Here is a 15,043-nt window from a genome sequence, read left to right as displayed (position 1 = left end):
ATGTTTGTTCTTGCTTTGGTAGTTTGGTTAATAATTAAGAGTAAAATTATGTTATATTTAGGAGTACCAATTGGGGGGGTCACATGGGAGACATGTACATCTGTGATGAATTGATATAAAGTTTCTCCCTTCTTTAAACCACCATTTTTTCAGGTCTTTGGTACTAGTGGTAGTGGTTGTTTTTTTGCTTAAAGCTTACTTCTTTTTTACCATTTCACATGAAGTACATTCTCTCTCTCTCTCTCTGATCATCACAGTTGTTATATGACTACCTTTTTTTTGTCTCTTTACAGAAGATTTGTACTTCAATTTTGAGTCATTATTGATCAAACTTCTTCCTAGAAATATGGGTCATTTGACTCTTCATCTTAGTCATCAAATTTCTCACTCTAACTTGGGTATTTTCAGTTCTTCTCTAGTCTTAAATTAGTCTTAACTATTAGACTCTGATACTTCCATTGGTTCCTTCTGTTCTCCTTTTGGCCTTTTCTCTCTCTCTCTTATGCACTCTTTCTTCTAGTTTCTCTCTATCTCTCTCCTCTTTCTCACTCTAGACAGTTGTTGGTCTTTTGTAATTTAACTAGATTTGGGTCTTATTAAAGGAGTTTGTGACTACTAAAAAGTGAGAGAGAAAAAAAAGGGTATTAATGGGGAAGCTAAGTTTTGGCAAAGTATTGGATTGTTTATGTCTTTCAAATGCTGGTTCAAATTCTTGCTTTTGCATGAATTTTATGGAAAACCATGATAATGATATTGAGAGGAAACCAATATTGATTGGAAAGGAGAGAAGTCATCAGTTAATGAGATTGGGAGATTTAGTTAATGGTACCCAAACTTTGGCTTTTCAATTAAAACCCAAGGTGAATTGATTTTAAATTATTAAGTTTCTCTTTATATTTATAAATTTATTTCTTTATTCATGATTTAAATTCAAGTTTCAAAAAGTTTGTATTATTATTTTGTTAAGAATTTTTTGTTGGTGGTTTTATGTAGATGGTAGTGTTAAAGGTGTCTATGCATTGCAATGGTTGTGCAAGAAAAGTTGAAAAACACATCTCAAAAATGGAAGGTATGAATTTTGTTTTAAAAATATATACTCCTGTGTGCGCGTGACGAGTTATATTTTCAGAAGTAATTAGGGATCTTATTTGATTTTGAAATAAAATGGTGGTCTAGTGTCTATCCCGACATAGACGTGCCCATTGCCCCTTAAAATAGACAAAAATACACGGATGATTCATATATGAGACTCAAGTCTTGAATCAACATTGTTGTACTTGACCTTTACTAGTCCTCAACTAAATTTTTGGGATGTAACAACATGTACATATATGTACACCTCAAGGTAAGGGAGGATTGGTACTTCTATTTTGTTTATGTACAAATTTCCAATATGGGATCTTCTCATCTGATATTTTACTGGTTATATGCTTGCATATATGCAAATCAAGTTGTCTAAGCAATATTATTAAGGATTGTTAAAATATCTCGAAATGTAGTACCAAATGATTTAGTTGTTGCAAAGAATTGAGGTGGAAATAAAATCAAAATTGTTAGTCCTCCATTTTGATGACCGTATCATTTAGAACTACAAAATACTAAATAAAGTAACGGGTTTGTGACTACTTGAGGAATCAAATACTTTGATATCCAATTCTCGCATTTGTTTCAAGAAAGTTTAAAATGTGCCTATTCTGAAACTAAATCGGTACCTCCATTTTAAATTACGATCGAGCAGTACGAAATTTTAGGACCCAAGTTATAATTGTGTAATAGTGAAATGTTGCATTCTTAGAAAATATTTCTCCTTATAGTGACCTAGCTTACTTTTTCTTTTTTGTTGCAAGTGACCTAGCTTACTTAAGTCCTTAATACACCACACCCCATATTTAACTTTGTCTTTCTTTCTCTAACTAAACAGGAGTAATGTCTTATCAAGTGGATTTGGAGAACAAGAAGGTAGTAGTAATAGGGCACATTCTTCCCTATGAAGTGTTGGAAAGTGTCTCAAGGGTAAAGATGGCAGAGATATGGACATCTCCCTATGATAATTAACTAAGCAAATTCAGCAAAAGCCAAAAGGATGAAGAAAAATATTACCAATATATATTTGCTTGGTATAAATAATGTCATATCATATATCATTCTAAGTTTCTTCTTCATTTTCTTTCATATATATATATATGGATAGTAATTGGGACTGAGATGTACCTTGGACAAACTCCAAAATGGTTTCAAAATTGAGTAACTCCAAAAAGACTCTGATGTGAAGTATATCTATAGAGGAATAAATTTCCGACCGTACCAAACTGAACTAATTTCATCTCTTCTTTTGAAATTTGTGATGTTTTTGCTCTTCAAGATTAATAGTATCTATCAGGAGTTATGTATTAGAAGTAAATTTGGGTAGTCTTCTCCTTCCACAAGCTCTAATTATCTCTACTAACCACAAATAGGTTTTTCCACTAAGGTTTTCTACTTTTCTATGTTTATCTCCATGTTTAAAGCAGTATTAGATTAATAAATTGTCATGTATTATGTAGTATTCAGCAAGAATTAATGGGAATTGAATATATGGGGGAAGCTTGTGGATGTGTATCTTACTGAGTTAAGCTTAATCATGTATTCATGCTTCTAATTATGCATATAAAATATTGTTTTTTTTTTTAAAATAGGCATAACATATAAAATATTGTTAATCAATGTTCAAAACATAGTTGGACTTACATTCGCGCATGAAATCGATGTTTGAGTGCATTTCGACAAAACGACATACATTGAAATTTAAATAACCAAATTGAGAGGACTCAAAACTAATGACATATATTTGGAATCTGTGTCAAACTCCCTCGTTTTTAAGCTTCCTGATATCTTTAAGGCATAAGCTAGACGTGAGGGCAAAAAGAAATTGGTAAGTACGTTAAAAAAAATTCTACGCCTGAAAGTTGTGATCACATTTTACTACTATGTCCTACTCTCGACTAAAAAATTTTCACTTTCATGTCCTCGTATCCCAATTAACCAACATTTCTTTAAAAGATGAAATAGTTTCTTGACAATCAACCATTCATACCTATCCAATAGCTCACAATCCTCTCTTCTGGTCAAACCAATCGCATATATGGAAAGTGCGATACCAACTTTGCTATTGATCTACAAAACCTTCCCCACGAGTCATTATCTCGGATACACAACAAAACCGAAAATATTCAACCAAAACAGATTTCACCGCCCAATTATCATCTTAGGCATAATGTTGATGCCTCTTATACTCATCTACACGAGGATAGGCATTGGCTTTACCATTCACAACTCTAATGCTAAATTTGTGGTAGCGACTACTCAACATTTTCGAAAGCGAGCTGTAATTGATAATTAATTAGCTTAATCAAACAGTCCGAAGGCACTCGGATTGGCCTCAGTCCCTTCTGTTCAAGCCTAGCACGGATTAGGCCCAGTCTGAGTGTCTTCGGCCTTACCTAGTCCGTGAGGCGCGAAGAAAGAAAGCCGGCTTGAGTAAAAAAAAGAGGAGCGCTTATATACCCTCCCTCTCTTATTCCCTCTTTTGCATTGTGAGCGCACCCCTAACCAAACATAGAATAACCTTGTACAGTTTATAACCTAACCAGCGAATCTCTCTCTCTCTCTCTCTCTCTCTCTCACTAAAATATTATTCTATGCTTTGAGTGTTTGACCCTCGTAACGATCGAACGAAAGTCCTTGTTAATACCAACCACCTCCCCTCCCCATTAAAAAAACCCTTCCTCTTTTCTAGATTTCTAATTCATAAATATCTTATAATGTTTTAGGGTTTTCTTTTTTTTTTTCCATTCCAACCCTTCAATTCTCCTTTCATTCTCTCTTGATTCTTCTAGGTACGTCTCACCAATTCCTTCCTTATCATTACTTCTTTTTCTTAGGTTTTCCCACAATTTTTACTCTTTGTATATCCATTATGTTCTAATGTTTATAATCAGGATTAGATTGTTTACCTTGATTTGTTCTTGTTAATTTTTGCTATAATTAGTAGTACAAGTAGTTTATTTTGTTCTTATTGTTGATGAAAATGTTGGTTATGATCATATGATGTTCTTGTGAGATTTTAATTTTCTTGGATTTTGATTGTCTTTTTAGTTGCATTAATTGATTACTGTATTGTAATTCATTTCTGTTTCGTTAATCATAGTTTAAGGAAGAACTTAATAGTTCTAACTACTTATCTTCATTGATCTTCATTGATCTTCATTTACCTTAATCGACATTGTTGTAGAAATGTAGTTTTTGTTTATGAATGAGTAATGTAAGCTTCTTAACAATCCCTACTTGATGTTTAATCAACTTGTTAAATGCCACATTTGGGTAATTAGACCCATTCTCTGGATGGGCACTTCAGAGATCATCCGATTATTATTGTCGTTAAACTTTCAAGTACTTGTGCTAACAATATACCCAATGATAACTCTAGATTCTTCGAATTAGCTTAGGGTTAATGAGAAACCCATTCACGTTCAGTTTACACTTTAATGTGCTTCTATTGACGACGTACATGTTGTATAAATATTGAAGCTGGCGACATATTTTTTCATGAAGCCTTTTGTTACAACATCTTAGAATATTAGGGGCGGGAAGTGATGCGGGACCGCGAGGAGGAAGCGGGTGGGCCTAGGTTGGTGGGGTTCTGGCGTGCCTAGGTGGCTAAGGGTGGGTGATGTGGGTTGGGAACCGAGTTGGAGCCTGATAACATAGCACTGTTGGCAACAGTCTGTTGCTTGTTGTAACTCTTAAGCTCTGATTAGTCGGTGAAAGTATTGTATTCATCCATGGCATGCAACTTTCTGTAGTATTTCTACTTCTGTTTTTTTCATCTTGTTTCCTTGTTTATGCATTGCAAACTATAGTGTTTGATTTTTCTTGTTCTCTTTTTCTTATTGATTACATTTTACATGCAAATGAAGAATCATTGAGTTCTCTTCAAGCTCCAAATAGAGGATCCTCAAAAGAGCTAACTGTTGGTTAATTGTCACAGGAAATGATAGCTTAAACACTCATTATAGCTCTAAACAATGGATTCGGAAGATAGAGCCCTTGCTAAAGGTATGTGCTAGGTTTTGGCTCGTATATCGTTATTCTTTTGCAAGAGCTGAGTTGTACTCTCATACTGAAACTTCCCTTAACAGGATTTTTTTTCTTTTTTTTTTGTGATTGTATCCTGGTAGGATCTTTTCTTATGTTTAAGCTGGTTAACTAATTAAAAGTGAAGGTGAAGTTTGATATTATACATTTATACTATACACTCTTTGATTCTTTTGTCGAGAGACGAGAAGTTCCTCTTTGCAACATACTCGTAATTGAATAGTTATGCACTGAGTTCCTTACACTTCCACCAAGAAATTTGTATTATAATTTAGAGATTACGAACTTTGGTATTCTAGTTTTAGATAGATCTACATGCACATTCTTGTTTCAGGATCCATACTAAAATCAATGCCATTAAGATGAAATGTATCACTAGTCTTCAGACATTCTTCATTTCTTCTAACTTTGTACTTGATTTACCGTTTAGTGGTATGTTTAGGTTTCGCTACGTATCATCATCATGTTCTTCTTCAACTAACTTCTTACTTTCTGTACATCTTCCACTAACTGAATAAGTTTATGTTTTTCTTGTGTAGTTTTTGGTGTGCAAAGTCTTTCTTCAAGTACTCACAGCACCCCAGAGAAAAGTGGACATCTGAATGATGCTTCAAGAGGAATAGAGTTTTTCCAAGACTATCTCAAAACTGATATGAAGAAACAACAACTTCTCTCATGCTTTGACAAGGAAAAGAAACAGTCTGTCTCATCCAAGTCCAAAAGTATAGAGAAACCACCTAAAACAAGTAATAAAAGAGGTAAAAACCAGGAATCAAGGAAACCTTTGAGCCAGTCAATTTCGACCCTTGCTCATGCTTCTAAGAAGCAACAGAGGAAGGGAGAGAACCCGACCCGATTTCCACCACCTAGTGAGTTGTCTCCGGACGTATCTTGTCCAAACACTTGGGTGTGTAAAAATTCTGCATGTAGAGCCATGTTAACCTCAGAAGACACATTTTGTAAGAGGTGCTCTTGTTGCATCTGTCACTTGTTTGATGATAACAAGGATCCTAGTCTTTGGTTGGTTTGCACATCTGAATCTGGTTCAGGAGATTCCTGTGGGTTATGTTGCCATATTGAATGTGCACTTCAATGCCAAAAGGTCGGAGTCGTCGATGTTGGCCAGTTGATGCAATTAGATGGTAGTTACTGTTGTGCTTCTTGTGGAAAAGTCTCAGGGATACTCAGGTTTGTAACTTGTTTGCAATTCATTATATAAACTTTTGAATAACATTGATATGTCCTTAAATTTTTGGGAATGGGGTGAAGAAGTTTCAGATATCTAACTGGTGGGTGACTTAGGTTGTATTTGTTTTTCTAAATTCTGGAATCTGAAGTCCAAGTTGATTTTTTATGCTAAACATGAGTTTATGCATTCTTCTATCTATCGAAGTGAGTTAGATCTAGAAACAGGTCTGTGTCTCACAATGTAAAAGGTTTCAGCGACTGAGTATGTCTGAATTTGAACTTGTTTCGAGATCCGATTTTTATCAAGGAGACAAAAACATGCATACAAGTCATGTACAATATGCAAAATACACATTTAATGAGTCAGATTCAGATTGAGATTCAAAATTATAAGAAAAACCAACACTATCTGAGACATTCAACTCACTAGCTTAATGAAAAAGCTAGTGAGTTGACGGTTGACCTCTGCAGTCATGTTGCAGGGTTGTCTTGCGCGGCATTCAACTGTGGTTCATTTAGTTTCTGGTGAATTTTCTGCAGATGTTGGAAAAAGCAATTGGTGATAGCAAAGGAAGCTCGGCGTGTGGATATACTCTGCTATAGAATATACTTGAGTTACAGGCTCTTGCATGGAACTTCAAGGTTTAAAGAATTGCATGAAATAGTGGAAGATGCTAAGGCCAAACTTGAAACTGAGGTTGGGCCAGTTAATGGAGTATCAGCTAAAATGGCTCGTGGAATTGTTAGTAGACTCCCAGTTTCAGCTGATGTGCTAAAGCTCTGCTCTCTTGCAATTGACAAGGCTGATTCATGGCTAAACTCCATTTCGAATGCGAACCCACTGCAAAGAGGTGACTTGAAATTGACGCATGCACACACACACACACACACACATATTTTCTTTTAGTATAATTTCTTTTAGTCTAGCGAGATTCTAGTTATATCTAATAGAAAAAAGAATCTGACGCATATGTATCTTTCTCTTGGATTTACGTAGTTGGGGTTGGCCGATCCATCCGAGTAACTCCAGGATCAGATTGGGTAGCCCGAGCCTATTCCAGTTGAACCCCACTAAGTTAGTTTTTATGTACGAAACATTGAATCATAGGAGTTTAATTTGAACTAACTGACTACAGTTTGTGGCCTATGTGTGTGTGTCTGTGTGTGCTCGTGTGTGTCTATATATATATATATATATATATATATATATATATATATATTATTATATATTATTATATATATGAATTAGTAAAAATCCGCCCAGGTATTTCGCTCTGATGGGTGGGGATGGGGGTCGGCCTCTGAGTGATCCCAAAGCCGAATCTGCCCAACGGCTTAAAATTGTACCACTAAAGTATTTATGTGCAAAGAATAAGATTATTTTTCATTTACATGGCAGAGGATTCGCTTCCTTCTGCTTGCAGATTCCAATTTGAAGAAGTAAAATCTTCATCCCTCATCATTGTGTTGAAAGAGATCTGTTCTTCATCATCCGACGATATCAAGGGATACAAGCTATGGTATTGCAAAACCAGAGATGATTCTCACACTAAAGAACCTATTTGCATTTTCCCAAGAACTCATAGGAGGATTCTGATAACAAATTTGCAACCTTGCACAGAGTACACCTTCAGAATAATATCATATACAGATTCCGGCGACTTGGGTCATTCTGAATCGAAGTGTTTCACCAGGAGTATTGAGATACTCCACAGGAATTCTGATTCACCTTCACCTGTGAACCGTAACAATGAAAGTTCAGGTATTGAAGGAAGCTCTGGTGTCAAGAAACCGACTAAATCTAAAGAAACTGTTGAATCTTCTGGTTTCAAGGTTCGAGACTTGGGAAAAATTCTCCATCTTGCTTGGGCACAACAACAAGGCTACTTTGATGAACTTTATAATGACGATATTGAAGAATGTTGTGGTGCGAATCCATCAATGAAACCAGAAACAGATGATGAAGACCAACAAGCTCCATTTTCTGTTCGTGACCTCGATTTGAATGTTGCATCTGTTCCTGATCTTAATGCAGATATAAATCCAGTAGAAGACTCGCAAGATGAAGATATCGAATGCAGTTCAGATCAAGTTGTTGAAGTCCAAGATGATATAAATACTGGTCTAGTTAGATCAAACAGGAGTGGTGATTCAGAAACATGGCTAGTTAGACCACTCAGAGAAGTCCCAGCAGTTGAATCTCGAACAGAATTGAACAAGAAACGTGCAAAAACGAACACCAATGAAGACTCGGATAGTACTCTAATTAATGGTTCACCATTGCGCAACTCAAATGGGTTGCCTAAGTTGGACGAAACTTATGAATATTGTGTGAAGATAATAAGGTGGCTTGAGTGTGGAGGCCATATCGAAAGAGAATTCAGGATGAAGTTTCTAACGTGGTTTAGTTTAAGGTCGACAGAGCAAGAACGAGTAGTTGTGAATACATTCATTCAAACCCTGATTGATGATCCAAGTAGTTTGGCAGGTCAACTGACAGATTCTTTCTTAGAAATCATATCAAGCAAGAGAACGAGAAATGGTTTCTGCAGTAAGCTTTGGCACTGAATTTAGCAGAAACTGGAATTGGGTTTTCTGCTCTTAAATATTCCATTTATTCTACTTACTACTTTGTACAGCCATTTTCGTTAACCTTAAGACATCACACCAAAATTTTAACCTTATTCAAACACTGTTTCAGTCTTTTAACCTTATTATCATGCAGATGATTATGTTGCGACATTTTAGTTCTAAATTTTTTTATGATTATAATGTTCTTGTTTACAATTTGTTTCGATGTCCTTGTTTATAGTTTGTTTCGATGTTCTTGTTTATGTCCACCTAATGCTGTGGGCCGATTGAGGACAGTGGACCATCCTCTCTGGATTGACCACGGTTTTGGAAGAACTCCACAGTCCACATGCTTTCAGAAGATTCAACATTTCATGTGGCGTACGCTTGAAAAGGGTATTGTGCTTCAAAGCACTATCGCTTGTTTAGTAGAGGCCATTCCAAAGCAATGCTTTCTATGAAGAACTGTGGAGTAAACGGTGGCTTCTACCCAAAGGTATGTGATGTGTTGGAGGGGTTCACCCTGCCCTTAGATGACTGGCACATGTTATATATTTACAACGGATTGAACGTACTCCAAACTGGATAGAAGAGAAGATCTCTTTGCCAATAAAACACAGGAAATCCAACAATGGTCATAGGAAGGGTGGAAAATCTAGTAAACATGTCACTCACAGCAAAGAGAAGTGCACCAACATAAACCCTTCTATCATCTTCGTTATTAGAGTGCATTTTAGTTCTTAGGAAATGAGTTGTAATGGTCACCATGAAAATGTTTTGAGAAATTCTTGAAAGGTAGGTTAAGGAGTCTTTTCGTGAGGAGCCATTCTTTAACTAGATTGGCCTTAAGAAGTTGAATTGTCGGGGCTGTCTTCTTGGTGAAAACTAGAGCTTCTTTATGGCTATCATTCTTGTTACTAGAGACTAGTAGATCTGTGCTTGGGTTTAATCCAACATGAAATTCTTTGAATCTGTTCACAAATTCGGTAAGGCTTGCTCCCGCCTGCCCAGTATTGAACTTATTCCTTCCTAGCTTAAACTTGAGGGTTTGGGGTATCAATTTGTTGGCGTGCTTGATGTGGAACATCTGGAGAGGCCAAATTGATGTTGGGCAACCAGTTCAACGTTGAATCGATGTTGCAGGGTACTTAACAGGATTTGCACGCCATGAGGAGGGTTGTGGTAAATGGAGGAGCAGGCCATGGGGAGGGTGGTGGTAAATGGTGGGGCACTGAGTGAAGGGTGGTAAGGTTTTGAGCACAGTTGTGTTTCACCTCGGACGGGTTGGTTCAAAGTAAATGTGGATGTAGTTGTTGTGCGGCTGTGATTCGGAACTCCCAAGGAAGTTACAAGGGAGCAATAGGGAAACTCTTAACACCATGTCACCAGAAGAATGCAAGGCTCACGGTTTTCTACTTGGACTGGAGCTGGCTAGGTCACTTGGTTTGAGAGAGGTGATCCTTGAGGGGAAGTCTTAGAACCTAGTCTTGGTAACTCGACGACAACCGATATTCCATGGATTATTAACACATAATCTCATATACGTTTACTTTGATGATTATGGTGACCATTTCAGCCCATTGTAGACTTGTAGTCTTGTTTGTAATGAGGAACCACATCAGCTGGTCCAATATAGTTGTCTACAAAGGTCACAAGGGATTGGAGTGAGTCTGAATCGCCTAGTTGTATTTTGAACACTTCCGTCAGAAAGTCTTGATTAATGGAATATTAATTTCTTGCGGAAAAATCCCTTTGACCTAATGCATTTAGGCCACGTGGTATGTCAACGCATGCATATGATGTTGTATTATTATTTTCGAGAGTTGGAGATGTTTTTTCTGAGAAATATTGGTAGTGAACTGTTAGGTAATGCTACTCCCGACGGTGTTAAAATATTTACTTACCTACAATCACGTTATATATGCATTAGGTTTAGCCTTAATTTGTTAGCTATTTGGGAGAGAACTCTAAACTAACACCGGGAATTCTTCTATATTTAAGACACAAATAAAAAAGAAATTGAACTCTCGACGATTGATTTGAGATTCTCTCCTAAATCTATCTAAATTTTCCCGCCTCTATCACTAGTGATACTGATCAGGAAAGGATTGTCCGCCTATATTTGAAAATAAAACTGACTATCACCCTAAACTCACCCTTGCTAATATTGCCAATTATTTTTCACTATCAATCTATAATCATCATTATTACTTAATTTGCTTCTATCTACCCAATAATCTCCAAAGGAAAATATAGATTTTTTTTCCTCTACAAAAATCTTAATATATAAAATTTATGATTTGATCTAGACATATATGACATGTCTGATTTGATTTGTCCTATAAATGACAAATCCTTATTGACCTTGTAACTAAAGAATAAAAATAGAGGGAGAAAGATGGATGGGAAGAGAATGAATACTCATTTTGTGATGTTTATGATTATGATAGGGTTGGTATTGGGAATGTTTGTAGAGAAATCAACAGCAATAAATTATAGGAATTGTTATCTGAATTGTTATAGGAATTGTAGTTCAGAGGAAAAGAGAACTAGAGCATGTGAAGATCATTGTGTTAGAGAATGTCATGATATTGTTGCTTCTGCTACCTATCAAACAAGAGCACCAAGAAATATTAGATCACTCTAATATGATCAGTACTAGCAAAATATATATAGTATTAAAGTGGTCTTCAATGAACAATCATCTTATGAAATAAAAGGCTTACCTTTCAACAAAAAAAAAAGAAATAAAAGACTTATTTAATCTATTTCCTTGTGGTATTATCACATTTTTCATTAAGGTTTTTATTGTGATTTACCAAGCCTTATAATTACCTCTTCTCTATATTTCATCATACCACTTTTAGTTCAATAACTTCGTCAAGAGAGGTAAATGTCTTTTTGATGATTAAAATACCAGAATAGAAATAAACGATACCATTTTTACATTTTTACATCCTACTTCGTCGGAAAAAGTAAAGTTGTGTAAACTTTTTTTATGGTCAAAGGAAAGAAAGTCATAAACCAGCAGAACAACTAGTAGTCAACATTTGGTTGCCTAAGTGGTTGATAATGTTGATATAAATCCAAAAAGAGGTGGATTCCATGGTTTAACTTGGGTTATTAAGACATAACTAACGTAGTTGGACATTAGGTTATAGTTTAGTTAGACTTTAGGCCCGTTCTTGTAAGAGTTTAAATTTGGCGGTTATCGACTTATCGTACTTATTACATCTTTGATGTATCAATGTTATGGTAATGACTATCGTAGATCGTAATCATTTTTCAGGAAAAAAAAACTAGTAGGGCCGTACCATAGAGTCTAAGAACTGATCAAGATTTTCGTTTTAAAGAGGTGCATGCACACTGGACTACATAACGCGTGCATCTCTCACCCCTTGCATGTCGTGTCAAACAACAGAGGTTGGGTTTTTACGTGAATATGAGGGTCCAGTCTGGACCCAAACCTAAAAGTTTTCGCAAATCTCAGAGAGTTTTTTATTCCTTCACTAAGATCACAATTTCCTATTGCACTTCTCTTTTAATCTCTACTCAATATATATAGAATTGATTAACCAATTCTAGAAAGAGAGCGAGAATCTGTTAGTTGTTCTTAACAAACTTAACTAAGCAACTAACCAGAATTAACAAACTAATTACAATACATGTGTGACTCACACGAGTGCTTGAGAGTGCCTATAAAGTGTGACTCACACGAGTGCTTGGGAGTGCCTATAAACTCCTCTAACTTTGAAAGTTAGGTAAATTGATTAACTTCTTCTTCTTCCTTGAATTCAGTCGAGTATATCTTACATCCCCCCCACCCCCCTCAAACGAAGCAGCCGAAGGAAAATGCATGAGTTTGGAGCTGATGTTTTGAAATTGAGACACCATTAACCCCTTGGTGAAAATGTCAGCTATGTTCTCGTCTGAAGCAACAAATTTGATGGTTAAAGTTTCATTTTTCACCAAATTTCGAATAAAATGGAAATCTATTTCAATGTGTTTTGTTCTGGCATGAAACACTGGATTGTATGCTAGAAATTTAGCTCCCATATTATCACACAATAGATCCACTAGAAACACAATAGGCTGATGCAACTCCTCAAGTAAATAGGTGATCCACAACATTTCTGAGGTAGCTAGAGACAGAGCCCGATACTCAGCCTCAGTGGAAGACCTGCTGACTGTAGTTTGCTTCTTAGAAGACCAAGATACAAGTGTGGAACCAAGGAAAATGCAATACCCACTTGTGGATCTCCTAATATCTAGACAAACTCCCCAATCAGAATCCGAAAACCCAGATAAACTAGAGAGATCACCTGCCTGAATAAGAATGCCAGCTCCAATAGTACCTTTAAGATATCTCAAAACCTTTTTGAGTAAAGTTAAATGACTGGTCCTTGGTTCTTGCATAAACTGAGATAAGTAATTGACACTGAATGTCAAGTCTGGTCGAGTCATGGTGGCATATTGCAATCCACCCACCATGCTTCTATAAAAGAGGGGGTTATCTATTAGGTCACCATCCAATTTGGACACCCTCTTACCACAAGATACTGGAATCCGACTTGGTTTACAATCCAGTAGATCTGATTTTATGTAGAAGTTTAACTAGATATTTTGTCTGAGATAGGTGAAGATGAGAAGGAAACTTCTGAACTTCAATACCCAGAAAATAGTGAAGATTGCCCAACTTCTTCATTGAAAAGGCCTTGGTGAGATCAACAACCAATTGATCCATCAAAGTTAGAGAAGTACCAGTGAGAATAATATCATTCACATAAAGAAGAAAGGCCAACATCTGCTGAGAAGAGGTGAATACTAACATGGAATGATCTGAATCACTCTTAACAAATCCCCAAGAAGAGAGATAGATAGCTATCTTATTGAACCAAGCTCTAGGAGCCTATTTCAGTTCATAGAGTGCTTTACGAAGATGACACACAAAGTCAGATTTCTTGTCATCTACAAACCCAAGTGGCTGTTTCATATACACATTTTCTGATAAGTCACCATGAAGGAAAGCAATAGATACATCCAGCTGATGTATTGGCCATCTTTTCGAGGTTGCCAAAGTCAGTACTATCCTGTCTGCATTTTAACCACTGGACTAAAAGTCTCCAAATAGTCTATTCCTTATTGCTGGTTGTAGCCTTGAGCTACTAACCTAGCCTTGTATCTCTCCAGACTTCCATCAGATTTATATTTGCTTTTGTATACCCATCTATAGCCAAGTACATTCATGTCTGATAGTCTTGGAGTGAGAGACCAAGTGTTGTTTTTCATAAGAGCTTGGTATTCATCATTCATAGCTAATTGCCAATGTTCATGTTTACTAGCCTCCTTATAGCTTTTAGGCTCTATTTTAGATTGTAATGACACAACATAAGCAGTGGGCATGGCATGAGGAATAGTAAAATGGGCTACATGATCAGGTATAGCTTTGAGTTTACTTATACCACTTTTCACTCGAGTTTGCATGGGATGAACATTTACACTAGAAGTGTATCTAGGGAAGTATTATATTCAGTAGGAGACTGTGGAGAAGTAGTCTGAGAGACTTCTAGCTGAGGTTCAGTTGAAAAATACTTGATTCTGATGTAGACACAGCAGGACTGAGAAAACTTGGTCTAATAAGGAGTATGTGGTATGATAATTTGGTACTGAGGTTGCAGTAGTACTAGGAGGAAGTTGTGGTAATGGAAAAACTTCATAAGTGCTAGAAGTTGAACTCACCAATGAAGGAGAGTCAGATGATGCAAAAGGAAACAGTGATTCATCAAAAATCACATGTCTTGACACATACTCTTTATCTGAGACTAAGTCTAGACACTTATATCCCTTATGTGCAGTGATGTATCCAATGAAGACACACTTTACTGACTTTGGACTCAATTTGTCAACCTTAGTGTTTCCTAAATATGGATAACACAGTGATCCAATGACTTTAATCATGTCATAATTTGGGCATTTTTGAAACAAAACCTCATATGGAGTTTGAAGAGAAAGAAACTTACTTGGAGTCCTATTGATGATGTATGTTGTTGTTGCATAATCATGAAACCAGAAATGTTTAGGCATAGATGCTTGAATCAATAGTGTATTACCAACAGAAGTAATCTGCCTATTCTTTCTCTCTGCTCTTCCA

The 15,043-nt window shown here is 36.2% G+C and overlaps 2 protein-coding genes and 1 pseudogene across 2 annotated transcripts; 2 read left to right on the top strand and 1 right to left on the bottom strand.

Moving 5' to 3' along the window:
• Positions 1–370: 370 nt before the first annotated feature.
• On the top strand, positions 371–2,598 carry LOC147549727 (Heavy metal transport/detoxification superfamily protein). The gene is made up of 3 exons (XM_086667731.1): positions 371–860; positions 994–1,069; positions 1,922–2,598. The coding sequence occupies exons 1-3, from the start codon at positions 648–650 to the stop codon at positions 2,053–2,055; spliced, it is 423 nt and encodes a 140-aa protein (XP_086523857.1). The 5' UTR covers positions 371–647; the 3' UTR covers positions 2,056–2,598.
• A 969-nt stretch (positions 2,599–3,567) lies between these two features.
• LOC147549726 (VIN3-like protein 1) lies at positions 3,568–9,108 on the top strand. Its single transcript, XM_086667730.1, has 5 exons — positions 3,568–3,875; positions 5,027–5,094; positions 5,673–6,321; positions 6,862–7,172; positions 7,721–9,108. The coding sequence occupies exons 2-5, from the start codon at positions 5,064–5,066 to the stop codon at positions 8,887–8,889; spliced, it is 2,160 nt and encodes a 719-aa protein (XP_086523856.1). The 5' UTR covers positions 3,568–3,875; positions 5,027–5,063; the 3' UTR covers positions 8,890–9,108.
• A 3,528-nt stretch (positions 9,109–12,636) lies between these two features.
• LOC147549725 (secreted RxLR effector protein 161 pseudogene) lies at positions 12,637–13,383 on the bottom strand (annotated as a pseudogene).
• Between the last annotated feature and the right edge of the window lie 1,660 nt (positions 13,384–15,043).

This window comes from Eschscholzia californica, unplaced genomic scaffold, assembly GCF_041429995.1.
Source record: "Eschscholzia californica isolate CP2 unplaced genomic scaffold, dmEscCali1.0.p SCAF_3, whole genome shotgun sequence".
In the NCBI taxonomy this organism is placed as follows: Eukaryota; Viridiplantae; Streptophyta; class Magnoliopsida; order Ranunculales; family Papaveraceae; genus Eschscholzia; species Eschscholzia californica.
The sequence above is the reverse complement of the archived record's forward strand: the minus strand, read 5'-3'. Positions and strand labels throughout refer to the sequence as shown.